This window comes from Erinaceus europaeus, chromosome 7 (assembly GCF_950295315.1).
Source record: "Erinaceus europaeus chromosome 7, mEriEur2.1, whole genome shotgun sequence".
Lineage (NCBI taxonomy): Eukaryota > Metazoa > Chordata > Mammalia > Eulipotyphla > Erinaceidae > Erinaceus > Erinaceus europaeus.
In genome coordinates, this window is record NC_080168.1 from 37944807 (window position 1) to 37971335 (window position 26529).

Genomic DNA, 26529 nt, shown 5'->3' on the forward strand with positions numbered 1-26529 from the left:
CCTTCCAAAATAAAAGGGGGGAAGTTCCCTGGGGATGGTATAATCATCATACAGGCACCAATCCCCAGTGATAACCCTGGTGGCAATAAAAAGTAGATGGAATGTAAAACTGTCCATTGATAAAGGTGCAGTCAGAGAGAAGGAGAGACACCATGAAGCTTCCACTTGCATGGAGTTCCTATGTGGTAGCTGGAATTAGATCCTCACACATGGTAAGATATATAGCATAAGTATGTTAAATAGTGTATTTAAGTTTTTCTCTGTAGTGAAGTAGATTCCACATGTTCTGTGTGTTTTCATTGGCTCAGAAAGAGATTAAATTTTGATAATCTTCATATTAGAATAAAAGTGAACTCTGAAATCCTACATTTTATTTGAGTAACATCTTGTTCAAAAGACATGTTTTCACATTTCATCAAAATTTGCGGAGTGCTAAATGTTTAAATTTTATTTTACAGCAGACATCAAATCAGACGCAAACAGATTCATTATCTCCATCCCCTAATCCCGTGTCACCTGTGCCTCTGAGTAACCCAACAAGTGCCCCAAGATATGGAACAGTGATCCCTAACCGAATCTTTGTAGGAGGAATTGACTTTAAGGTACCTATTCATGCATGCATCAGAGTACTTTTTGCATTAGAAATCATTTTATCTCAAAAATTGTTCGAACAGCTACAAAAATAACATTTGCTATTTGCATAGTAATTAGTAGGTTTCAAATCTCTTAATATATATCATCTTTCCAATAGCACTGTTGGTTAACTAGAGAATATATGATTGTTCAGTTTCACATATGAGTAAATTGAGGCCTGTCATCATGCCTATAGTAGGTTTCCAGCTACATAAAGACTAGAGCCATGGTTTTTGGACTCACAGTTCCATGGTCTTAATAACTATACTTTCTTGCATCATCATCATTGCACTCCACTAGCCCAAAAAATTAGTGATTGTAATTTTCAAAAGAAAACTCAGTTTTTAAAAACACACATAACTTAGTCCAATGAAATCCTTGTTTGTATGTTGTATGAAAAAGAACCAGTGGAATCGCTCGGTTAGATAGTGCACTGCTTTGCCATATGCTCAACCTAAGTACGAGCCCAGCCCCCACTGCACTGAAAGAAGCTTTGGTTCTGTGGTCTGTGTCTCTTTCTGTCTATATCAAAAGGGGGTGGGGAAGAGCCAACAAACCATTCCTGGAGATCATGCCTAGAGCCTCACACATGTAGCTGAAATGTATACTGAAATGTATAAAATATCTAAAAACTTTGCCCTGTGGCCATTCCATTATTACCTAAATTTGAGTCCAAATACTTTGAAAATGCATTCTTTTCCTAATACCTTACTCTTCCTTAAGACTGTTGATTAAAATATAAGCCATTGTGGATGAGCATAATTTACATCTACTGCCATGATCATGAGCTTATCTGAGCCATAGGAACCAATGGTAATATGCATTTTCTAGTACATAGCGGAGCCTAATTCAGTTTTGTTGACTAGCAGTAGAGTAAGAATTTCTTTTTAATGTGAGATTTCTTTATAATTGTAATGCAGTTCAGCTCACAGAATTTTTGTTGATATGTAATAGCTTAGCAATGTAGTTAATACCTAAAGCAAAATATATTGTTTTAATGATTGTTTTTATGATGATATTCTTTTATCTGTATTATTATTTATACTTGTCTCTGAAAAAGCTCAAAATTATTTTATTTTTGGTCAAATAAAAATGTTTTTGTCTTTCTTTTTATGCCATTAGACAAATGAAAATGATTTAAGAAAATTTTTTTCCCAGTATGGGTCTGTAAAAGAGGTGAAGATTGTAAATGACAGAGCTGGAGTATCCAAAGGGTTAGTATCATTGTATTTATATATATAATGTCTGATACATATATATATATATATATGTATATAATGGTCTGTAGAATTAACTTGTATTTTCATCAAATTACTCGATTTTTACAATAACTTTTATTTTATGGATAGATAGCAGAACACTGTTTCATCATTTGATGTATCACTGTGGTTGAAGTCAGAGACTCATGCATGCAAGCCATGCCCTCTACTGCTGAGTCGCCTCCTTGGCCCATTGCATTCTTTAAAAGGACTTGGGGGAAGCACTAGGACCCACATATGGATCCCGGGTCGAGCCACCCCCCCCTCCCCCCGCAGGAGTGTTGCTTCACAGATAGTGAAGCTGGTCTGCAGGTGTCTATCTTTCTCTGGCCCTCTCTGTCTTCCTCTCCTCTCTTGATTTCTCTCTGTCCTATCTAACAACAACAGCTATAACAACAAAAGCAACAAAGTGGGGAAAATAGCCTCCAGGATCAGTGGATTTGTAGAGCAGGCACCAAGCCCCAGTGGAGGCAAAAAAATAAAATAAAGTAAAAATAAAAAATAAAAGGGCTTCATGGCCTCTTTATATGTGTTTATGTTTGAGAGGAAGGGTTATACTGTCATATTCCTTAGTTTGTTGGGAAGTTATTTTCACATACACTGAAGAACCACTTAGTATAGGGTAGCAAATGCTTAATGTGGAGGAGATAATTCCCAGTAGCACAAGAATCACACATTAAAAGGAGTCACATCATTTGAGAAATTACATGCCTGCTTCAGACTATATGGTGGTTTATTTTTAAGATGTTGATAAAGGAGTATCTATAGGTTTTGCCTTGAATTTGGCAACTTAATATGAGAAGTATGCTCTGTTTCAGCACTTAGTTATTTTTATCAGAGGTACAACAAGAAATCAGTAGAATATTTTTAGTAATATTTGATGACCTTAGAATTGTTTCACTGGATTGATATATACAAACTCCAATTTCAGAAAAGAAAAATAACTTTCATTTAGACTATTCATTTAGAATGAACGTTTTTTCCTTTATCTTTTTATCATCAGGGTTATTGTTAGGGCTTGATGCTTACATGTTGGCTCTACCACTCTTAATGGCCTTTTATTCTTTTTTTGTTGATGTGGGGGGGGCATTTGCAGCACTGCTCCACTGCTTGTGAAGCTTCCACTTGCCGGTAGGAACTGTGGGCCTGAACCCAGGTGCTTGCTCATGCAAGTGTATCACTTAGAACTTTTAACTGCAAAGTTAAACAGAAATAGAAAAGGCAGTGGAGTTCAATAAAGGATTGTAGTTTTCTTGAAAGGGGGAAAACGTTTATAACTGAAATAAAAACAACTGTATAAATAAATATAAGAAGTGACTGACTGATATGTGGTAGATGTGACAAACAGTAAAGGTGAAGTGAGTTTATACCTCTTGGTTGGCTAAGAGAATTTGAATTGATTTGCTAATGTCCCCCCCTTTTTTAAATCATTTAAAAATGACTAAATCATTTTTTAAAATCATTTAAAACCACTTGTGAAAATGTAAACTGTACTTTCTATCTTTTCCACTGGGTGGTGTATGTGTCCTACTAAAAAACTATAGTGTAAACCTACTCCTTTACCCTTGTTTACTGTTTAAACAGGTAGGAAATGAGAAATACTTTTGTTATAAAAGGAAATTGCGGGGCCAGGTAGTGGCACACCTGGTTGAGCACATATGTTACAATGCGCAAGGACCCAGGTTCGATCCTCTGGTTCCCACCTGCAGGGGGCTTCACAAGTGGTGAAGCAGGGATATGCAGGTGTCTCTCTGTCTCCCTCCCTATCACCCCCTTCCCTCTCGATTTCTACCTATCTATCCAATAAATAAATAAGTATAGTTAAATTTTTAAAAAAGGAAATTGCACATAAAATGCAGTAATTGTGAACTGAAGAAAATAGTCGAAAATTCAGTATAAATTGAGTTTCCTCAAGTAACCTAAGTTGAAATCTCACTTTGAGGTATATACTTATTTCTTCTGTTGTTACCTATTTTTTTAATATGCCATACACTACACATTTGTATCTTGAATATTATATGAACATTAATCTGAAATTAATAATTATAAGAATGCCACTAAAAATTAGATTGCATATTTTAATCAATTTTGTTTGAGAAATTTTGCTAATAATTGCATTGTTGATATGTGCTAGTGATAATATATAAAGTTTTGTATTTACTTAGCAATACTTTTTTTTTTTTGCCACCAGGGTTACCGCTGGGGCTTGATGCCCACACGAATCCAACACTCCCAGAAGCCATATTTTCCTTTTTCAGTTTTGCAATTATGATAGAGACAGAAATAGAATGAGAGTGGGGATAGAGAGGGAGAGAGAAAGATAGATCTGTGGCTTGCTCCATTCCTTATGAAGCTTCGCCCTGCAAGTAGAGACCAGGGGCTTGTGCATTTTACCAGTTGTCCTACTACCTGGCCCCACAGCACAAAAGTTTTATGTTGAAATTGTTAAGTTTTTTCCCTTTCACTTTGACTTCTGTTTAAGTTAAACTCATTACTTTCAAGCAAGATTATTACACAGGACTGAAATTCATCGCACCCTAGTTTATATGCTAGGGCATAAATGCTTTTTTGTCTTACGTGCAGCTCAAGCCTAAAACCAAATTTTCTGGATCCTTGAGTTCCTTTCTCTTTTAGTCTTCTAACAATAGTTGAGGTGAGAGTTTTAAATTAGGATCATTCTCTTCTAAGTTTTGTGTGCTAGTGTACGGTAGAAAAACTATTTACTTCTATATTGACCAATTCTTTAAAAATAAAAGAATTTTTAATCTAGTGTTCTGAGAAAATAATTAATGCATTTATCTAGGTATGGTTTCGTCACTTTTGAAACACAAGAAGATGCTCAAAAAATTTTACAAGAGGTAAGATCTTTTGGTGTATTTAACTTCATTTGGGAGTTTCTTTGAAACTAATCCATTATGGTAGTGATAGAGTCCCAGATCAATTGCTAAAACTTTTCTTAATATCTTTGAATGACAGTGGTCAAGCATTTGGTCTTATCAGTGCTTGAGATTTTGGTCATTCTAATATGTGTGTAGTAATATTTCACTGTTACTCTCATGACAAGTGGGACATATTTCCATAAGTTAATTTGTTATCTATGTATTTGATAAGGTAGCTATTAAGGACTTTGGCCCAATTTTGAATTACATGTTTTGTTTTCTTTTAAAGACTTGATATTGGTTTCTAAAAATTTTTAATTAAATAAAAAGACTAAGGAGAAAATTTTATCTAGCAGAAAAAAGTTCCAAATCTTAACATGAGTGTTGTTATAAACTTAATTCAATTTTTATCTGGCAGTTAAGCTAAGAACTTGGAACTGTGTCTTTTGTGAAGTCTTAACTAGCACTTTCAATCCTTAATTTAAAAGAAATTACAATTATGGATTCTTACAGTGAGGTTAATCATTTCCCTACTATGAAGAACTTTGTATAGACTATTCTAAGAATATTCATAGAAAAAGTATGTAGCTTTTAGTGCAGCATAATACATTATGGCTAATTTAGATTTTAGCCTTTTTTAAAGACAAATTAGAATTTGAATTAGCTGGGTTGGTTGGCTTTATAATTATACTTTTCCTTTCTTTTTTGCCACCAGGGTTATTGCTGGGGCTCCCTACAAGACTCCACCTTTCCTGGTGGAAAGAGAGAGGCAGGGAGAGAGAAAAGAGAGACAGAAAGGAGAGACACCTGCAGCACTGCTCCTTGTGAAGCTTCCCTACACCCCCACTGCCCAAGGTGGGAGCCAGGGGCTTAAACCCAGATCCTCTCACATAGCAACATTCTACTGAGCAAGCCACTTCATTGTCCCCCAGATTGGATATTGCTAAAGCGCATGCAGTGAGTTCTTGCTACTCATAATAAGTTGGATTCTTTTTTTATATATAATAAATTGGATTCTTATAAAGTTGCCCCAGACAGGAAGTCGACAAACACTAAACTGTTCCTAGAAGAAATGCAGGGCTAGACTCCCACAAACTTGGAGTCACAATATTTTCCTTAGTCAGACAATACAAAACTTTGTCTGTTTGAGGGGGTTTTTGTTTGTTTTTGAGGGGGGTAGACATTTTTATTATGTTTATTTAATGGATAGAGAGCAAGAAATTGAGAGGGAAGGGGGAGGTAGAGAGGGAAAGAGAAAGAGATACCTGTAGTACTGCTTCACCATTCGTGAAACTTTCTCTCTGCAAGTGGGGGCCAGGGATTTGAACTAGATCCTTGTACATTGTGGCATGTGCACTCTACCAGGTGTACCACCACTTGCCCCTAAAACCTTGTTTTGTATGTTTCTCTTTAAAAACACAATATATAATATATATTTCTGATTCATTACTACTGAACTCATAACCAATAGCACTGTAACTCATGCCTGAAGTAAGCCATTCTAACTCCTTTTTCTTTTAGGCTGAAAAACTTAACTATAAGGATAAGAAATTGAACATTGGCCCTGCAATAAGAAAACAACAAGTAGGGATCCCACGTATGTATTGACAATTAATGTATTTTTCGTTATTTCTATGGTTACTTTTTGAAATATTGCACTTTTGCAGAACTTCACTAAAATATCAGATTTATTTCAGTTAATAAAGTTATTTTAGGAAATCTGGTGAGCACATGAGTATTTCTGTTACTAATATGTATTGTGTTATTTTAGCTAGGAAAAAGCTTACATAAATAACGGTGCTTAACTATATTACATACATTTATGTCTTTAAAGTAAAAACCTTTTATGCCTTTATAATTTAAAGTCACAAGAGTAGAAGTTAGAATTAGTAATTAGAAATTTTTTGAATTAATGAAAAATTTTAATGTAAAATACTCAAAGTAAAACTACAGACCTAATAAGAATATTTTTCAGTGTTCAGTTTACATTTTTAAAGGTTAAAATTAACATCTCAGTGGTGGTGTCATTATTACTATTACTGTTGCCTAACTCTTGGTTTAGGCTCCAGTATAATGCCAGCAGCTGGAACTATGTATCTAACAACTTCAACTGGATATCCTTACACTTATCATAATGGTGTTGCTTATTTCCATACTCCGGAGGTAACTTCTGTCCCACCACCTTGGCCTGTAAGTAACTTCATTTTACATGGATTTCTACCTATATAGTTTCCTAAAACTTTTATACATTTAGTTCTTAAAATACCTCAACAACAGACCAGTTTCTTTGTGCTCCTACTCCGGGCTAACCATATATCTTCCGTGCCTATTTTATGTTTTTTTTTTCATATTTTTTTTATTTACTTATTAATGAGAAAGAGAGGAGGAGAGAAAGAGCCAGACAGTACTCTGGTACATGTGCTGCTGGGGATTGAACTCAGGACCTCACGCTTGAGAGTCTAGCACTTTATTCACTGTGCCATTTTCCAGACCACCTATTTTATGTTTTTACTAAATCTAAGTTGTTCAATTCTGTAAAAAGCCTCTTGGGGTTTTTATTAGAATTCTGATGCAGGGGCCAGGTGATGGTGCACCTAGTTGAGCCCACATGTTAAAAGGTGCAAGGGCCTGGGTTTTAGCCCCCGGCCTCCACCAGTAGGAGGAAAGCTTTTGTGAGTGCTGAAGCAGGGCCTCTTTATGTATCCCTACCCTCTCAATTTCTGGCTGTCTCTATCCAATAAATAAAGATAATTTTAAAATGTTAAGAATTCTGATGCATACATAGGTTAATTGAGACATATGGGACACAAAGCAGAACTTGGACTGGGTCTGCTGTATTGCACCAAAGTAAAGGACTCTGGGGTAGGGGGCTAGGCAGAAGTTGAGTTAACAAGATCAGAAGGGAAAACTCTAAGCAGAACTTGGACTGGAGCTGGTATACTACACCAAAGGAAAAGACTCTGGAGTGGGGAGGGGGAGGGTTCAGGTCCTAGAACAGAATGGCAGAGGACCTAGAGGGGGTTTGTATTGTTGTGTGGAAACGGTATGCATGTACAAACTAGTTTATTTTACTGTTGATTGTAAACCATTAATCCCCAATAAATAAATTTAAAAAAAAAAGACATGGGTATAGGGGGCTGGGCAGTAGCACAGCACATTAAGCACATGTGTAAAGTGCAAGGACTGGTTAAGGATCCTGGTTCAAGCCCCCAGCTCTCACCTGCAGGGGGGGTCACTTCACAAGCAGTGAAGCAGGTCTGCAGGTGTCTTGTCTGTGTTCCCTTCCTCTCTCAATTTTCTCTTTGTCCTATTCAACAACAGCAGCAGTGACAACAGTAACAAGGGCAGTGAAATGGAAAAGAATGGCCTCCAGGAGCAGTGAATTCATAGTGGAGGCACCAAGCCCCAGCGATAACCCTAAAGGCAAAAAAAAAAAAAAAAAGACTTATGGGTATAGTATTAAACTTTCCTACCCATAATCATTTCTTTATCTACATATTATTTGATGGCACTGTGAGAGGTTGAGAAAGATGGGGAAAATAGAGGAAGAGAGAAAGAAGATACTTGCCTCACTGCTTCACCATGGACTGGGATCCTATACCTGGGTCCTTTGCATGATAACATATACACTCAATTGGGTGTGCCATTCCAGCCCCAATAAGCATTTCTCTACATCTTTTTTTACGTCTGTCCATCAATAAAATTTTCTTTTTTCACAAAAAATTTGAAATATTTTTGTTTGGTTTGGTTTGGTTTGGTTTATTCTTGAGTACTAGATAGTTTTCTGCTTTTATGAATAGGATATGTATATATATAGTTTTTCTTTTCTGAATCATTTTATTGAGGAAATACAGTTGTTGTCACATGAGTACAATTTTCCTCTCCATGTGACAGGTCTCTGCACTACTCCCACCATCGACTTGTCTTCCTCTACTATTGTGCACTGGGCCAAAACTATATATTTTTAAATCAGGTTTCCATAATAGCTTGTGAATAATGTGTAGTAGTGCTTTTGTTTTTAAAACGTTGAATTGAATCTGTAACTCAGACTCTCATGAAAAGTCACTAGGGATTCAGTTTGATACTGTCTCTTTGTATTCTTTTTTATTGTAGTTATTATCGTTGTTGATATTGATGTCGACGTTGTTGGATAGGACAGAGAGAAATGGAGAGAGGAGGAGAAGACAGAGAAGGGGAGAGAAAGATAGACACCTGCAGACCTGCTTCATCGCCTGTGAAGCAACTCCCCTGCAGGTGGGAAGCCGGGGCCTCAAACCGGGATCCTTAAGCCGGTCCTTGCGCTCCGCGCCACGTGCGCTTAACCCGCTGCGCTACCGCCCGACTCTCCTCTTTATGTTCTTTAGTTCACTTTTTCTGTCAAATTATTGCACTGAAGAATTTATGCAGTGACCTTTTTTTACCACCAGAGTTATCTCTAGGGTTCAGTGCCTACACAACTCCGCCATTCCCAGAAGTCATTTTTTTTTCTAGAGGGTGAGGGAGGAAGGAAGGAGAGAGTAGGAGAGAGAGACTCCTGCAGCATGGCTCCACTGCTCATGAAACTTCACCCCTGCAGGGGGTGCTCTACTAGGTGAATTGCCACCTGACCCTAAACAGTGATTGTGTGTGTGTGTGTGTGTTAGGTTTTAGACGATATTTTTATCTTTTTTGAGAGGGTTAATGCCTTAATAGTGCAGTCACTGACCATTGGCACATAGGTACAATTTCATTCTACACCCCAGAGTTCTCTTCCTCCCTTCCTTTCCCCTCCCTTCCCAGAGTCCTTTGATTTGATGCAATACACCATGCCCAGTCCAAGTTTTTACTTTGTGTTTTCCACCCGTTTCTATTTATTAGCACTCCCTTATAAATGAAATTATTTTGTATTCACCCTTCTTTTTTGCTTATCTCACAACATGATGTCTTCAAGTTCCATCCAAGATGTTTGATGTAAAGAGATGACTTCATCATTTTAACAGCTGAGTAGTAGTATTCCATCATAGAAATACACCACAATGTCTTTAGCCACTCACCTATCATTAAATATCTGAGTTACTTCCAACTTTTAGCAATTTAACACATTGTGACACTATGAACAGAGGTATACATAGATCTCTTCTGATAGGTGTGTTTATTTCCTTCGGATAAATCCCTAGGAGAGGAATTACTTCATCATAGGGTAGGTCTATTTCTAGAGTTTAGATGATATTTTAGCCATAACCAGGGTTTTTCAGCCTCAGCATTATAAACATTATGGACCAGATAGTTTCTTCATGTGGGAGACATTCCTGTACATTGTAAGATATTTTAACAGTGTCCTAACCTCCTCACCTTTATGAAAATAAACAAAATTACTTAGGGACAATGTTCCCTAGTGAAGCCAAGTCACACCTGGTGGATAGGCATTGCCCTATTAAGGAAATTTCATTCTCTTTTGTTTGCTCAGATTATTACCAGGAAAGTATGTTGAATTTTAACAAATGCTTTCTCTGTATCCGCTGACGTTATCATGATTTTTCCCTCCTTTATATAATGCTATAGTAAATTTTAGCTATTTTCTAAGATTTATCTGTGGTATGATTTTATTAGCAGGTAACAATCTGCCTAGTGTACAAAACTGACAACCCAATTTCAGAGTGAGAAGTGAACAGTAAAATAAAACAACATAAATCAGGTCCCATGTTAAAATGAATTCTAGTTGTCATCACTGAAACCTAATTTATGTATCTAATAATGCAATGTGTCTGTCTTAGTTATCTAGCTTTAATTAATCTATTTTGGAATTTACTACTTTGAATTACTAGGTGTGTTCTGTGTACTTTCTTCAAATATAGATGTGCGTCTAAAAGTAGGCTGTGTGCCTTGTATATGATGAGGAGCCTGATTTGAGGAGGAGACTGGTGAAGCAGGTCTGCAGGTGTCTATCTTTCTCTCCTCCTCTCTGTTTTCCCTTACTCTTTGCTTAGTTTTTACATGTTGAAGATAGAAGAAGAAGAAGAAGAACTTAAATAATACAGGCCTCTCAGGGGGCCTGGCAGTAGCACAGCGGGTTAACCGTACATGGCATAAAGTGCAAGGACCTGCTTAAGGATTCCAGTTTGAGCCCCCAGCTCCCCACCTACAGGGGGGTCACTTCACAGGTGGTGAAGCAGGTCTGTAGGTGTCTGTCTTTCTCTCCCCCTCTGTCTTCCCCATCTCTCTCCATTTCTCTGTCCTATCCAACAATGATGACATCAACAACAATAACAGTAATAACTACAACAACAACAAAACAAGGTCAACAAAAGGGAACATAAGTAATTTTTTTTTTAAATAGGGCTCAGAAAATACCACAGTGGTAGGCTCAGAATCAATCCCTCAAACTACCATATGCCAGAACTGAGTAGTACTCTAGTTAGTCCCTCAACCTTTTTCTCTTTTGTCTCTCTCCATTTCCTAAAAATTTTTAAATATCAAATTAGTAAAGCAGAGTCTGACAAATACTTAAGTATATATATTTGCTCTAGTTGATTATATAGCAAAGGAATAGGATGTTGTCTTTGTTAATGGGGAATCAGTGGGGAGGTAGATGATTGTTCATTCAGTTTTAAATGCTGTGTCAGCCATCTATTACTGATCTTCATAGTGGAGGTAGGCAGTGTCACCTAATTTCTGCTGCCATTTTCCTCTCTATATTCTCTTTGAACTGTGCTTTCATAATCTTAGGCACATTCGTACTAAAAGTAATTCTTGTGCTTACTTTAGCTTTGTAATGTAAGTGAAGCCTCCTGGAAATAAGAATACCATGGTGAATTTAATCAACTTCAATGGATTTCTTAATATCAAAAAAAAAAAAGAAAATGATATTTCTAATTGTAAACCATAGCTTGACTGGGTTTCAATTCAAGATATATTTTATTGCAAACTGTTATACTTTGACCTAAAGTATTTTTCTGTTGTTCTTTCCTTTTGACAGTCACGTTCTATATCTAGTTCCCCTGTGATGGTAGCTCAGCCAGTTTATCAGCAACCTGCATATCACTACCAGGTAAACACTAAAATTACAATGAAAATTCAGTCCTCTTTTGGATAACTTTCACTTTACCCTTTTGAATACATAGTTAAAAAGAGATTGTCAGGCGTTGATAGCTCTTGAGTTTTGGACATTCATGTACAGATTTTCTTGTGGGCATGTTTATTTCTTTTAGGTCTTAAACTTAGGAGTGTAATTGCTGAGTTGTCTTTATGATTAACTTTTGGAGGAAACACTACACCTTTTTATACTCCCTCCAGGAACTTTAATTTCTCTGTCTGCTCACCAACACTTGTTATCACCTACTTTATTTTTTTTTACTCTAGTTGTGTTAGATGTGCAGTAGCAACACATTTAAGTTTTTTGGATTTGCATAACCCAAAGGCTAATGGTATGAAATAACTTTTCATATGCTTTAGACATTAGAGAAATATCTACTCATATGTAATATCCTTTTCCCATATTTAACTGGATTATTTGTCTACTATTGCCCTATAAGAGTTATTTTAGCTCTTTATCAGATACGTAAGAATTATAAACATTTTCTGATCTCCTGTAGGTATGTTCACTTTCTTGATGTTATCCTTGACAACATAGAAGTTGTTCATCTTGGGAATTGGGTGGTAGTGCAGCAGTTAAGCGCACATCGCACGAAGTGCAAGGACCGGTGTAAAGATCCCGGTTCAAGCCCCTGGCTCCCCACCTACAAGAGAGTCGCTTCACAGGCGGTGAAACAGGTCTACAGGTGTCTGTCTTTTCCCCCTTCTTGTCCCCCCTCCTCTCTCCATTTATTTCTGTCCTGTCTAACAACAACAACAATAAAAAAGGCAATAAGAGGGAAAATAAATATTAAAAAATAAAAATTAAAAAATATTTTTTAAAAATTGTTCATCGTAGTAAAATCTCATATATCTCTTTTGTTGCTTGTCCTTTTTTGGTGTCATAATTTTTAAATTGCCTGATTAAGAAACAGAAAACATAAAAACTCTTAGACTCAGTGATGACAGTGATAGTTACCAGAGGAAAAGGGGAAGGCAGGATGGCAAGAACAGATAGTGAAGTCCTTTTGATAGTGAAAGAACACTATAAATTTGGTAATGATTATGAAATATATTCCCCCTGATAGTTTTTTAATAATGTAGCCAATGTTAAGTCAGTAAAATTATTAAGAAATTTTACTCCCAGAGTAAAATTTTTATCCCATACTCCCAGAGGGATAAAGAATAGGGAATCTTCCAATAAAGAGGATGGGGTATGGAACTCTGGTGGTGAGAATTACATGGAATTACATGTACCCCTGTTATCCTACAGTCTTGTTAATCATTATCAAATCACTAGTAAAAAAATAGATAATTCTAAACAAAAGATATTTTACTTGATTTTTATTATATAAAAATAAGTTCGGAGTCGGGCGGTAGTGCAGTGGGTTAAGCGCAGGTGGCGTAACTAAGCACAAGGACCAGCGGAAGGATCCCGGTTCAAGCCCCTGGCTCCCCACCTGCAGGGGAGTCACTTCACAGGCGGTGAAGCAGGTCTGCAGGTGTCTATCTTTCTCTCCCCCTCTCTGTCTTCCCCTCCATTTCTCTCCATTTCTCTCTGTCCTATCCAACAACGATGACATCAATAATAACTACAACAACAAAACAGCAAGGGCAACAAAAGGAATAAATAAATAAATAAATTTTAAAAAAATAACTTCATTTATTTTCACACAAAATTATTAAAATCACCTAGTTCACACTCACAAGACTGCTTATGTAGGGAGCCTGGCACCTAACAAAGAGTGATGCACCCAGCAGAAAACACACATTACTACCTTTGTTTTCTGCTATCAGTACTAGACTTTTCATTTTACATCTATGTCTTTAGTATATGTTGAGTGAGTTTTTGTATATGAGTTAAAGTGAAAGTGTTCACTGTCATTCCTGTATATATAGATATCTGGTATTTATCATTGTTCATAACCTTGATGGTTCTTTTTTGCTTCGTACTTTAGACCCCTACTCAGTGTCTCCCAGGACAGTGGCAGTGGAGCGTTCCTCAGGTATGTAGTCAATTTTTCATTGTGTTTTTGTGAAGACTCCATGAATATTAAAGTTGAGAGAACAGAATTTGAGATTTTTTCTTCTATTCGCTATCATACCTTTGGCAGTTCATTTAATCACCCTTTTGATGTTTACTCATTAGTAAAATGGAAGTAATGCTATATCTTTGTAAGTTTATTCACATAAATTTTTCAAACACCAAATGAAATAATTTTATTAATAAGTAAATTTTAAACATGAAAATTCATTTTGTCTACTATTAATCTTACTGGAAATTGTCAATTTTTTAATTAATATTTTTCTTCAAATTGACTTTTGCTCCTGGATGAATACTCCATTTGTCAACTTCTGATACCAAATTGTATACCATCAGAAAGATTGTTTAGTTGACATTTCTCACTTTGACAGAAAGTCATAAAGCTTAGGAGACATTTGAGATCATTTAAGTACTATAGTTTTCTTTTTCTTAAAAATAGAAACAGAGAGTGTAGTGGAAGAGACCACAGCACCCAAATGTCCTTCAGTGTGGACCCCAGACTGAAACAAGAGTCATGTACGTGCCAAAGCAGCACACTGTCCAAGAGCCATTTTGACCCAAATGTCATAAGTCCTCTTATGACTTTTCTTGCCATGATGGTTACTACTAGGGCTCTGCACCTACATGACTCCCATTCCTAGTAGACTTTTTTTTTTGAGAGAGAGAGAGAAAAAAAAAAATTGACCACTGCACTGCTTGTGAAGCTTCCCCTGTGCAGGTGCTCCCTCCCCATGTGGTTGTGAAGTACTGTATGTAACCCAGGTCCTTACTACACATGGTAAAGTACGTACTTCCCTGGATGAACTGTATGCCAGCTACTATTACAACTTTAATAGCAATAGTAATATAATTCTTTTCTGAATGAGATTCTGAACCACTAAAACTTGTGTTACCAGTGGCCAAGTCTTTGTGACATCTGTAAAATTGGAATTTTTGATATCCCAGAGTTCCTAGGTTGTTGCTAAGATACTTCTCTATTCCTGAAAAACAGATACAGGAAAATATAAAACAACCTCTGATGTGTTGTGTAATCACTTCTTTGATTGAAATAACTCTTTGCTTTGAAATATGGTTTTGTTTTAGTCTCCTACCTCTTCTGCTCCATTCTTATATCTGCAACCTTCTGAGGTTATTTATCAACCTGTGGAAATTACACCGGATGGTGGATGTGTCCCTCCACCATTGTCTCTGATGGAATCTTCAGTTCCAGAGGTGTGTTTTGGTCTCAGTAACTTACCTACAACTTCCTTGTCCTAACATTTATGTCTTTTTTATTGTTGTTGTTCAAGGCCCTTATTAAATCTGCTTGCCTTATGAAAGTTTTCTTGATTTTATTCACATCTCTCCCCCTATTTTACATCTATAATATGAATGTTTACTCTTTTCTAACCAGGGCACTGCTTAGCTGTGCTTATGGGAGCTGGGGTGGGAGGGGGGGAATTGAACCTGAGACTTTGGAACCTCGGGTATGAGAATCTCTTTGTATAATTATTACTCTGTCTCCCCCAACCCAGAATATTTAATCTTTAACTTTTGTTAATTTTTTTAAATGTGTTTATTATTGGATAGAGACAGAGAAATAGAGAGGGGATGGGGGAGATAGGAATGTTGACAGAAAGACCCCTGCAGCCCTGCTTCACCACTTGTGAAGCTTTCCCCTTGCTTGTGGGGACCAGAGGCTTGAACCCAGGTTCTTGAGCAGTGTAATGTGTGTGCTTAACCAGCTGCACTACCACCTGGCCCCAATCCTTAATTTCTTTACACACTAGTTCAATTCTGTTACTGTTCTACCTTGAGTGCTTGACTTTGTCACAAGATAGAAACTAGGAATAAGTCAACAGACATGAAGGTATAAAGCAAATGACAGAGGAAGGAGGAGAGAGTAAAATTCGGCAGTTGGCTTGGAGGGGGGGAAAAATGAGCCTTGAGATTCTTTGTCTTGTTGTATTTCTAGTTCTTTAAAAGTTTAGGAACATCTTCAAAACTTATTCCATGTTTGTTCGTGACTTTGGGAAGCTTTATCAGCTTCCTGCAATTTCTCCTGGTCCCTGAGCTGTCAGCTCTGGAAGACCAACTGAGAGTATTATCAGTAGGCAGAGATCAACAGAATTTACTTTCCCAGTTCACACCCAGAAAGCTCCAATAGCTGTTAAAGGACCTTCTTTGGCCTAGGAAGACCACTTCCATCACTTACTAGTAAGTTACTTTGGGCAGTTCATAGTCTTGTTTTCCATATTTATAAAATGGATACACTAGTGAAGTATTTGTGGGTTGATGTAAAGGTTAGCATTGTATACAACGTTACTTTTTAATTTTTAAATTATCTTTACTTAGTTATTAAATAGAGACAGCCAGAAACTGAGAGGCCAGGAGGAAATAGGGAGTAAGAAAGAGAAACACCTGCAGTACTGCTTCACCACTCACAAAGCTTTCCCTCTGCAGGTGGGGGCTGGGAGCTTGAAATCAGGTTCTTGCACTTATAACATGTGCTCAACCAGGTGCACTACCACCCAGCCTTCTTACACAGTTTTTTGTAGAGTTCTTAACTCCTGGTAGGAAGCATTTAGCATTGAATCATTAGTTACACATTTTTCAACAATGCCCTACTTCTGTTCAACCTTAGAAAAAACAAGCTTAAATAAGTATTTCCACTGTTTCACTATCCATTTGCTGTTTAACTACTATAGTTTGTTTCATTACATATGTTGAAGCTGCCTTTGAAAAAAAAATTTTTTGACCCCTCAGCTCTGGCTGTTGGTGGTGGTATGGATGAAAACTGATTTCTTAACGTACAAGTCTCTTACATTACCACTACTGTCTCCATAATCCTGAAGCTGACTTTGAGAAATGTCTTTAATGACATTGCTAAATACTTTCTTACTTAAAAAAAAAAAAAGCTGGGGGCTGGGTGGTAACACACCTGGTTAAGTGCACATGTTACACTGCCCAAGGACCCAGGTTCAAGCCCCTGGTCCACACCTGCAGGGGGAAAGTTTCACAAGTGGTGAAGCAGTGTTGCAGGTGTCTCTCTGTCTCTCTCCCATACTATCTCCCCCTTCCCTCTCAATTTCTGGCTGTTTCTATCCAATAAATAAATAAAGATTTAAAAAAAAATTTTAAGTTGGCACTAGAAAGTGAACCCAAAGTTTCATGCACAAAGTGGGTTCCCTGGCCCAATATTTATTTTATATTTGCCCTTTTTTATTGACTTAATAATAATCAACAAGACCATAGGAAAGGGGTACAATTCCACAAATTTTCCACCACCAGACACAATTCCACACATTTCCCACCACCATATCCCATCCCCTCCATTGGAAGCTTTCCTATTTATCCCACTGGGAGCATGGACCCAGGATCATTATAGGGAGCAGAGAGTGGAAATTCTGGCTTCTGTAATTGCTTCTCTGACAGACATGGGCATTGGCAGGTCAATCCATAGCCCCAGCCTGTTTCTGTCTTTCCCTAGTGTGGTAGGGCTCTGGAGAGGTAGGGTTCCAGGACATCTGCCCAGTGAAGTCAGGTTGGCATTATGGCAGCATCTGCAACTTGATGGATGAAAAATCATTAAGATATAAAGCAGATAAATTGTTTAATAATCAGGAACCTAAAGGCAAAAATATAGGAGATGAGATTTGGGGTCTCCATTTTGGAGAAAGCTAGTAGGTCTATTTTAGGTATATTCCAAGGGGCCCACGACTTTACTAATTTTTGCCTGAGCCCAACAGCTAACATGCAGGTAAAGGTATTATCTGAGGAGATGATGTCAGAGTTGGGAATAGGACATAGGACAAGCAAGCTGTATCAGGGAAGAGTGGCTCTCAAATATGGGAAAAGTAGCTCTCAAATATGGGGAAAGTATATAAATATTGCTAACTGTAAACCCCACTGATTTGATCTGGGGCCCATATTCATCACAGGAGCCTCTGCATCCCTATAGGTCTAAGCTCTCATTCCATGGTCATAGCTAGGAACATTCTAGGCTACACTCATTGCAGGACCTGTCTTCCTCGAGTGGTAGAGTATGTTGACCCAACCTCCCTTCAGAGAATGGGGCAGTCCCTACCATCGTTGACCCACGTTGAGGGCCAGGTCCTATAGAGGCCCACAGAAGGGTATACTGTGTTCCTGTTGGAGATGACCAGTGACAGTGGAGAGAGGGATCTGTTAGAGGCCTACGTCTGTCGTATGCTCATACGTCCATCCATCATGTTTATTTAGGAATCCCAGGACTCCCTGACGGGTCCCGGATCATGGGGTTGGCCCTTTTTTATCTTTTTTTTTTCATTCTTTGGGAGTAGGGGAGAAAGAGAGGAGACACTGGTGCCTTCCATGTAGTATCGGTACTCAGACTCAGGACATCATACACAGTGAGTTGTGCATTCTACCAGGTGAGCTGTCTTCAGTCCCTTCTTTATAATCATCCTGGTCCTCTCACAGAGCGTAGTCTCTGAAACTCTTGGTTTTCATAGTACTATGTTCTTCTAACTTCTCTTCCCCTGTTATTTCCTTTTTAAATTTTTCTTTATTGGGGAATTAATGTTTTACATTCAATAGCACAGCGGGTTAAGCACAGGTGGCACAAAGCACAAGGACCAGCCGGTTCAAGCCACCGGCTCCCCACCTGCAGAGGAGTCGCTTCACAGGTGGTGAAGCAGATCTGCAGGTGTCTGTCTTCCCCCACCCCCCGTCTTCCCCTCCTCTTTCCATTTCTCTCTGTAAATACAATAGTTTGTACATGCATAACATTTCCAAGTTTTCCATATAACATTTCCAAGTTTTCCATATAACAATACAACCCCCACTAGGTCCTCTGTCATCCCTCTTGGATCTATATTCTCCCCACCCACCCACCCCAGAGTCTTTTGCTTTGGTGCAATATGCCAATTCCAGTTCAGGTTCTACTTGTGTTTTCTTTTCTAGTCTTGTTTTTCAACTTCTGCCTGAGAGTGAGATCATCCCATATTCATCCTTCTGTTTCTGATTTATTTCACTAAACATGAATTTTTCAAGGTCCATCCAAGATCGACTGAAAATGGTGAAGTCACCATTTTTAATAGCTGAGTAGTATTCCATTGTATATATAAACCACAACTTGCTCAGCCACTCATCTGTTGTTGGACACCTGAGTTGCTTCCAGGTTCCCCTGTTACTTTCATATTTATGATTTCGTATTTACTTTTTAAAAAATTTTGTTCTTGTTATCTTTATTTGTTAGAGACAGCCAGAAATTGAGAGAGAAGGGAGAGATAGAGAGAGAGACAAAGACACTTGCAGCCTGCTTCACCACTTGTGAAGCTTTCCCCCTGCAGGTGGGGACCAGGGGCTTGAACCTGGGGCCTAGTGCTTTGTAACGTGTGCTCAACCAGGTGCGCCACCACCCGGCCCCTTATATTTACTTGTTTATTCTTTTACCTCTCATACTCACTGTTATGTTATCATCCATACTTGCATGCCTCACTCACTACTGAGTTTATACTTAAACTGGTATCACCTCCTCCACTTTTCCAAGCTAGACAAGTAGCTCTTACCTTTTCTCCTGTGACTCATAGGACTTAAGGTGAGTGGCTATATTTATCCCTGGTTAGACTACAAGTTATTGATAATGAATATGGGTTTTGATGTGTAGTAAAAATGCCTATTACATTGCAATTTGAATAGGTATTTTAATCAGTAGAAGGCCATAACTTTTTTTTTATTTTTTCTGAAATAGCCATATTCTGATCATGGAGTTCAAGCAACCTATCACCAGGTTTATGCTCCAGGTGCCATTGCTATGCCTACGCCAATGATGCAACCTGAACCAATTAAAGTAAGATTTTTGTTAGTTTGTTTTTCTTCAACCATACTTCAAATTTTCCAAATATCGCTCCTTAAGACTTAATTTTGACTTTTTACATTGTGAATATTTTTACATTTATGTGATATAAAGTAGCATATAATTAGTGACCTCTTACATGTGAAAATATAAAATTCTAAATTCTAATGCCTATTAATCTTGAAAATGTATAAGCCATACATAGTTATAAAATTTTATTTACTGTGTTAAATATTATTTAAAATTTAGAATTTGTCTTTTTTTTTCTTTGCCTCCAGGGTTGTTGCTGGGGCTCAGTGCCTGCCCTACAAATCCACTGCTCCTAGAGGCCATTTTGCCCATTTTGTTGCCCTTGTTGTTATTGTTATTGTTGGTATTGCTGCTGTTGTTGGATAGAACAGAGAGAAATTGAGAGAGGAGGGGGAAACAGGGAGAGAAAGACGGACACCTGCAGACCTGCTTCACTACTTGTGACGCGACCACCACACACACCCCACCCCACCCCCCCGCAAATAGTGAGCCAGGGGCTGGAACCAGGATCCTTGTGCAGGTCCTTGTGCTTCACTCCAGGTGTGTTTAAATCCACTGCGGTACCACCCAGCCCCCAGAATTTGTCATTTTTAAGTATCTAAGTGGCATTAATTGCTTCCATACTGTTGTCCAGCCTTCACCAATGTCTATTTCCAGGATTTTTCACTACCAGGAATAGAAACTACAGGCTCTCAAAGCAATGATTTCCTAGTCTCTCCCACACCCTGGTAATCTCTGGTATACTTTAGTTATTTTATATTTTCCTATTTTGATTATGTTGATGGCATATAATATCTCTAAGGAGATGGAAACAGTCTACTCTTTAAGAAATTGTGCTCATGCTTCCTAAATAAAATGTAGTCCAAGAGTGGTAATCTAGCTAGATTCTTCTACTCTGTATTTTATTTTTATTTTTTTATTTGTTATTGGATAGAGACAGAGAAATTGAGAGAGAAGGGGGGAGATAGAGAGGAAGAGAGACACCTGCAGACCTGCTTCACTGCCTGTGAAGTGACTTCCCTGCAGGTGGGGAGCCGAGGGCTCGAACCGGGATCCTTACACCAGTCCTTGCACTTTGTACCACATGTGCTTAACCTCCTGTGCTACTGCCCAACTCCCACTCTGTATTTTTGACAGCTTTATTGCAGGGAATTCTGCTTCTTCCCATATGACCCAATTTCTTAGTGAAAACTCTTACATTATACTTTAGGAAAATGGACTATATCTCTAGATTGAACATTTTAAAATTTTATTTATAAAAAGGAAACACTGACAAAAACCATAGGATAAGAGGGGTAGAACTCCACACAATTCCTACCACCAGAACTCTGTATCCTATTCCCTCCCCTGATAGATTTCCTATTCTTTATCCCTCTGGGAGTATGAACCCTGGATCATTATTGGGTGCAGAAGGTGGAAGGTCTTGCTTCTGTAATTGCTTCCCCACTAAATGTGGCATTGGCAGGTCGATCCATACTCCCAGCTGTCTCTCTTCCTTAGTGGAGGAGGGCTGTGGGGAAGCAGGGCTCCAGGACATATTGGTGGGGTCCTCTGTCCAGGGAAGTCTGGTTGGCATCATGTTAGCATCTGGAACCTGGTGGCTGAAAAGAGAGTTAACAGTCAACAAACAAATTGTTGACTTTATGAACCTAAGGCTGGAATAGTTCAGATGAAGAGTTGGGGGGGGGGTCTCTGTTTCATAGATAGTAGGCCTATTTTAATTATATTCCAAAAAGTATAGTCCCCTGACTATACTAGCTTTTTGATTGTTTTTTTCCTGAACTTGACATCTGATAATGCAGGTGGATCCTAGTTATTGTCTGGGGAGATGAAATCATGGCTGGAAAAAGGACCAGAAAGCTGTATTAGGGAAGAGAGTAGCTCCTTTATATTAGAATAAAGGTGTATAAATATTGTTGGCTATATACCCCATCGATTTGATCTGATCTGGGGCCCATATTCAGCTCAGGAGCCTATGTGACCTCTGCATCCCTGTAGATCTGAGCTCACATTCTATGGTCATGAGTAGAAATGTTCCAAGCTGCCACAATTTCAGGACCCATCTTCCTCAGGTGTGACATAGAGTATGTTGTCCAGCCTCCCTTCGGAGGATGGAAAATTCTCTACCACTGTTGATCCAAGTTGAGGGCAAGGTCCTATGGGGGCCCAAAGAGGGGTCTATTGTGTTGTTCCTGATAGAGATGACCAGTAACAATGGAGAGAGGGATTTATTTGAGGTCTAGGCCCATCATGTCTGTTTGGGAATCTCAGGACTCCCTGATTAGGGCCACCTGATGGATGGCCTGATAGTGACTAAAGAGTCATCATTAAAGTACGCCAGTCTATTGCCCTTACTGAGCTTTTGCAGTCCTTGCTTTCATAAGGTTAGCTTTGGAGTGACTGCAGGAAGTATAATAGTAAGTAGGTGAGGAGCGTATCAAAGTCTTTAAGTAGACACTATTTTGTTTTGCACTTTATGGTGTCTTTTTAGGTCTTTCTACTTGCTTGTTACATTTACTGACTCACTGCAGACTATTGTGCACTTTTGCTTTCAGGTATATATTTTGCCCTAATTTACGGATACATGTGAACATATGCCCTATCTCATGGGACCTGGTCTATATCTAGGTTTTGAGACTTTGTTAGGAAGTGAACCACCTGAAATGGAGCTATAATATTCTATGAAAGAAAAGGTCTAAGGGGCTGGGTGGTGGCGCACCTGGTTGAGCACACATGTTACAGTGCGCAAGGGCCTGGGTTTGAGCCCTCAGCACCCCCCTACAGGGGGAAAGCTTCACAACTGGTGAAGCAGGGCTGCAGGTGTCTCTCTGTCTCTCTCCCTCTCTGTCACCCCTTTCTCGATTTCTGGCTGTCTCTATCCAAATAAATAAATAAAGATAGTTTTAAAAGGAAGGAAGGAAGGAAGGAAGGAAGGAAGGAAGGAAGGAAAGAAAGAAAGAAAGAAAGAAAGAAAGAAAGAAAGAAAGAAAGAAAGAAAGAAAGGAAGGAAGAAAGAAAAAGAAAGAAAGTCTCACCTGAATAATGAGGCTGAAGAGTTGACATTTCATGCCTGACGTCTCTGGACAGTCTAAAGTGAAGCATGCATAGGTGGTACTCAATGTGTTGATTAGGTTGGGATCAGCAGGAGCAATGTCATTTGGTATGAACTGAGAGAGGCATGCAAGAAAGTGAGCCCCAACCTAGAGGTTCCAGGAGTGAGGGAAATATAGGCTCTATAGAGGAAGCGGGAGGTTCCTGCTGTCTTAGGGTTTAAGAAGGCAATAGATAGCTATTGCTATAATCATATTTGGCAACTGGTCTAACTTTGAATATCCCTCTGTTAGGATTTGATGTATCATCAACATCACCATAATTTATGCCCTATGACATTATTTGTATATAGCTGTTTCTAACAAGTAATGCCACCAGTTGCTTCTGTTCTCCTTGGTCTAAGCTTTTTTTTTTTATTATTTAAGAAAGGGGGTATTCACTGCAAACTCCAGTGTACTTCTGCTTTCAGGTATATATTTTGCAGTAGTTTATGGATACGTGTGAACATACGCTCTCTCTCACAGAAACTGGTGTATATCTAGGTTTTGGGACTTTGTTAGAAAATGAACCACCTGAGATGGAATTAGAGTATACTATGAAAGGAAAGGTCTCACCCGAGTAATGAAGCTGAAGGGTTGTCATTCCACACGTGAAGTCTCTGGACACAGTCTGAAGTGAAGCATGTTGAGGTGGCAATCGTTGTGTTGGTTAGGTTGTGATCGGCAGATGCAATATTATTTGATGTGGATTGGGAGAGGCATACAGGAAAGTGGGCCCTATACAATGGTTCTAGAGCTGGGGGAAGTAGAGGCTCTATAGTGGAGATGTGAGGTTCCTGCTGTCTTAGGGTTCAAAAAGACAATGGATAGTTAATGTTATCAAGAACAATGAACCCACCCTCTCTGACCTATCTTGGTAAGAGCTAGAAGGAATTATGTTAAGTGAGCTAAGTCAGAAAGATAAAGATGAGTATGGGATGATCCCACTCATCAACAGAAGTTGAGAAAGAAGATCTGAAAGGGAAACTAAAAGCAGGACCTGACCAAATTGTAAGTAGGGCACCAAAGTAAAAACCCTGTGGTGAGGGGTAGACATGCAGCTTCCTGGGACAGTGGGGGGTGGGAGTGGGTGGGAGGGATGGGTCACAGTCTTTTGGTGGTGGGAATGGTGTTTATGTACACTCCTAGTAAAATGTAGTCATATAAATCACTAGTTAATATGAGAGGGGGAATATTAATTGTATGTCTCGAAGTTTTTCAAAACACAAACTGAATCTTTTTAATATATAGGCTGTGTAATTGATATGCAGACTCTCTCAAAAGCCTAGACCAAGTAGATCAGAAGCAACCAATAGCACAGCTATATACAAGATACTGGGTACTGTACAGCAAACCCTAACAAAAGGACTTTTCAAAGTTAACCCAATTACCAAATAATGTGATGATACATTAACTATCCATTGGTATAAGCTTTTAAGAGAGTCAACATTTCAAAGACTCAGCCTATGGTCTGCATTAAAAAGTTTGAGACATTCAATCAATTTTCCCTTCTCATATTAATTAAATAGTGATTTATATGACTACAAGTTAATAGGAGTGTACATACATAAACACCATTCCCACCACCAAAAGACTGTCCCATTCCATCATTCTCCCTCCCCCAAGGAGGCTGAACATCCACCCAGACCCTCAACCCCCAGAAATTTTTTATTTGGTGCCCTACTCAAAACTCAGTCAAATCCTGCTTTTAGTTTCCCTTTCTGTTCTTCTTTCTCAACTTCTGTTTATGAGTGGGATCATCCCATACTCACTTTGTCTTTCTGACTTAGCTCACTTAACATAATTCCTTCTAGCTCCATCCAAGATGGGTCAGAGAAGGTGGGTTCATTGTTCTTAATAGCTGCATAGTCCATAGTGTATATATACCACTGTCTTATGATGGTAATTTGAATCTTGGTTAAGTGTATTTGTTAAGAAATATAGATGTACTCTTTATAAAAGATAATGGAAGTTAGCTACTTCATACGCATGTTTATATTCCTGACTCATTCCATATACTGCACTCCATATCAAGAGTATCTTCTTTAAGTATATCCCTACTTTTTTATTTTTATTAGTGATTTACTAATGATTAACAAGACTGTAAGATAACGGGTACAATTCCACACAGTTCCCACCACCAGAGTCCTGTGTCCCATCCCCTCCATTGGAAGCTTCCCTATTCTTTATCCCTCTGGGAGTCTGGACCAAAAATTTTTGAGGGGTTTAGAAGGCAGAAGGTCTGGCATTTGTAATTGCTTCTCCACTGGACATGGACATTGGCAGGTCAATCCATACCCCAGCCTGTTTCTGTCTTTCCCTAGTAGGGCAGGGCTTTGGAGAGGGGAGGTTCCAGAACACACTGGTGAGGTTATCTGCTCAGAGAGGTCAGAATGGTGTCATGGTTGCTACCATTTGCTACAGTTTGGTAACTGAAAGGTGGTAAGATATAAAGCAGAACAAATTGTTCCGATAAACAGGAATCCAAAGGTTAGGAATAGAGCAGATGAAATTAGAGATCCTTGGGTGGGACAAAGCTAGGAAATATATTTTAGGTAAGTCAAGAGGCCCCATGACTTTAGTAATTTTTGCCTGAGCCTGATAACTAACATGCAGGTGGACTATAAGTATTGTCTGTATCCCTACTGTTTTATACTCCCTTCCCATCACCATTCACTGTCATTGCTACTGTATTGAAAACCTGAAATTGTTTTTTTTTTAATGACAGTATTATTAAGATGTTTTACATACCATAAAACGTGACAATTTTAAGAGTATAGTTCAGTGGTTTTATATATTCGTGGAATTGAACCTTCATTATCACAGTGTTAAAACATCTTCATCACCATTGAAAAGCCCCACACACAAAATTACTTGCTTCCCTTCTCCTCCCTGACCTGCTCCCCAGCCCCTTGTATCCTCAGGCCTATGCAACCCCTAATCTACTTTGAGTCTTACTGTTGTTTCCTTTCTTGCTTTAAAAAATTCTTTACAAGGTCAGACGGTGGCACAGCCAGTTGAGTGCATGCAGTACTCCATGCAAAGACCTTGGTTCAAGCTCCTGCTCCCCACCTACAGGGTGGAGATTAATGGGCAGTGAGGCAGGTCTACAAATGTCTCTCTCTCTATCTCAATTTCTATCTGTCCCATCTAATAAAAAAATAGTAAGAAAAAGAAAAAAATGAAAAATGGCCACCAAGATCAGTGGACTCAGTGCCCCAGCAATAACTCTGGTGGTGAATTAAATTTTTTTTTACTTAAAAAATTTTTTTTAATTTAAATTAAAAATTAAATTAAAAAAAGAAAAGAAAAACTCTTATTACAAGCATATAGATATTTTCTGCCCTCTGATTTTAAATATTGTGTTACTAGTTTTCACATTTGTCTCTCATAATGTTCAGGTAAATCCTCTGTAAAGTAGCAAGTTTCCAAGTGTGTGTGGTTCTTTTGAGGGGTACTCAACTCTGTTCCACTGGTATATTGGGTTTTTTACTGTTGATTTTTTTATATTAATGGTTTATAATAAATACAGTTGTTGACACACATAAAATTTCTCAAATTATCTGCAAAATTGTCTCTTTGGCCAGTTCTGTTCTGGTTTCATTCTTGTTGTTTCTTAAATCTGCTAGGACAGTTCTCGCATTTTGTTTTTCAGAAATTTATCCTTAAAGGCTTTCGTATAAATCTTACAGTTCAGTTTGTCCAGTTTTGTGAAAAATCTTTCATG

At 38.3% G+C, this 26529-nt stretch overlaps 1 protein-coding gene across 6 annotated transcripts in view; it reads left to right on the top strand.

Annotated features, from left to right (window-relative positions):
• BOLL (boule homolog, RNA binding protein) overlaps positions 1-26529 on the top strand; it is a 58567-nt gene that overhangs the window by 3303 nt on the left and 28735 nt on the right. For 3 of the 6 annotated variants that reach the window (XM_060194221.1, XM_060194218.1, XM_060194219.1), the window contains exons 2-10: positions 459-602; positions 1756-1847; positions 4696-4750; positions 6293-6368; positions 6834-6961; positions 11727-11798; positions 13780-13827; positions 14949-15077; positions 19579-19677. In XM_060194221.1, coding sequence (XP_060050204.1) covers positions 459-602; positions 1756-1847; positions 4696-4750; positions 6293-6368; positions 6834-6961; positions 11727-11798; positions 13780-13827; positions 14949-15077; positions 19579-19677 — 843 coding nt within the window. Of the gene's footprint in view, positions 1-458; positions 603-1755; positions 1848-4695; positions 4751-6292; positions 6369-6833; positions 6962-11726; positions 11799-13779; positions 13828-14948; positions 15078-15987; positions 16054-19578; positions 19678-26529 lie in introns of those variants that run through there. The other 3 variants (XM_060194222.1, XM_060194220.1, XM_060194223.1) reach the window with 2 other exon arrangements.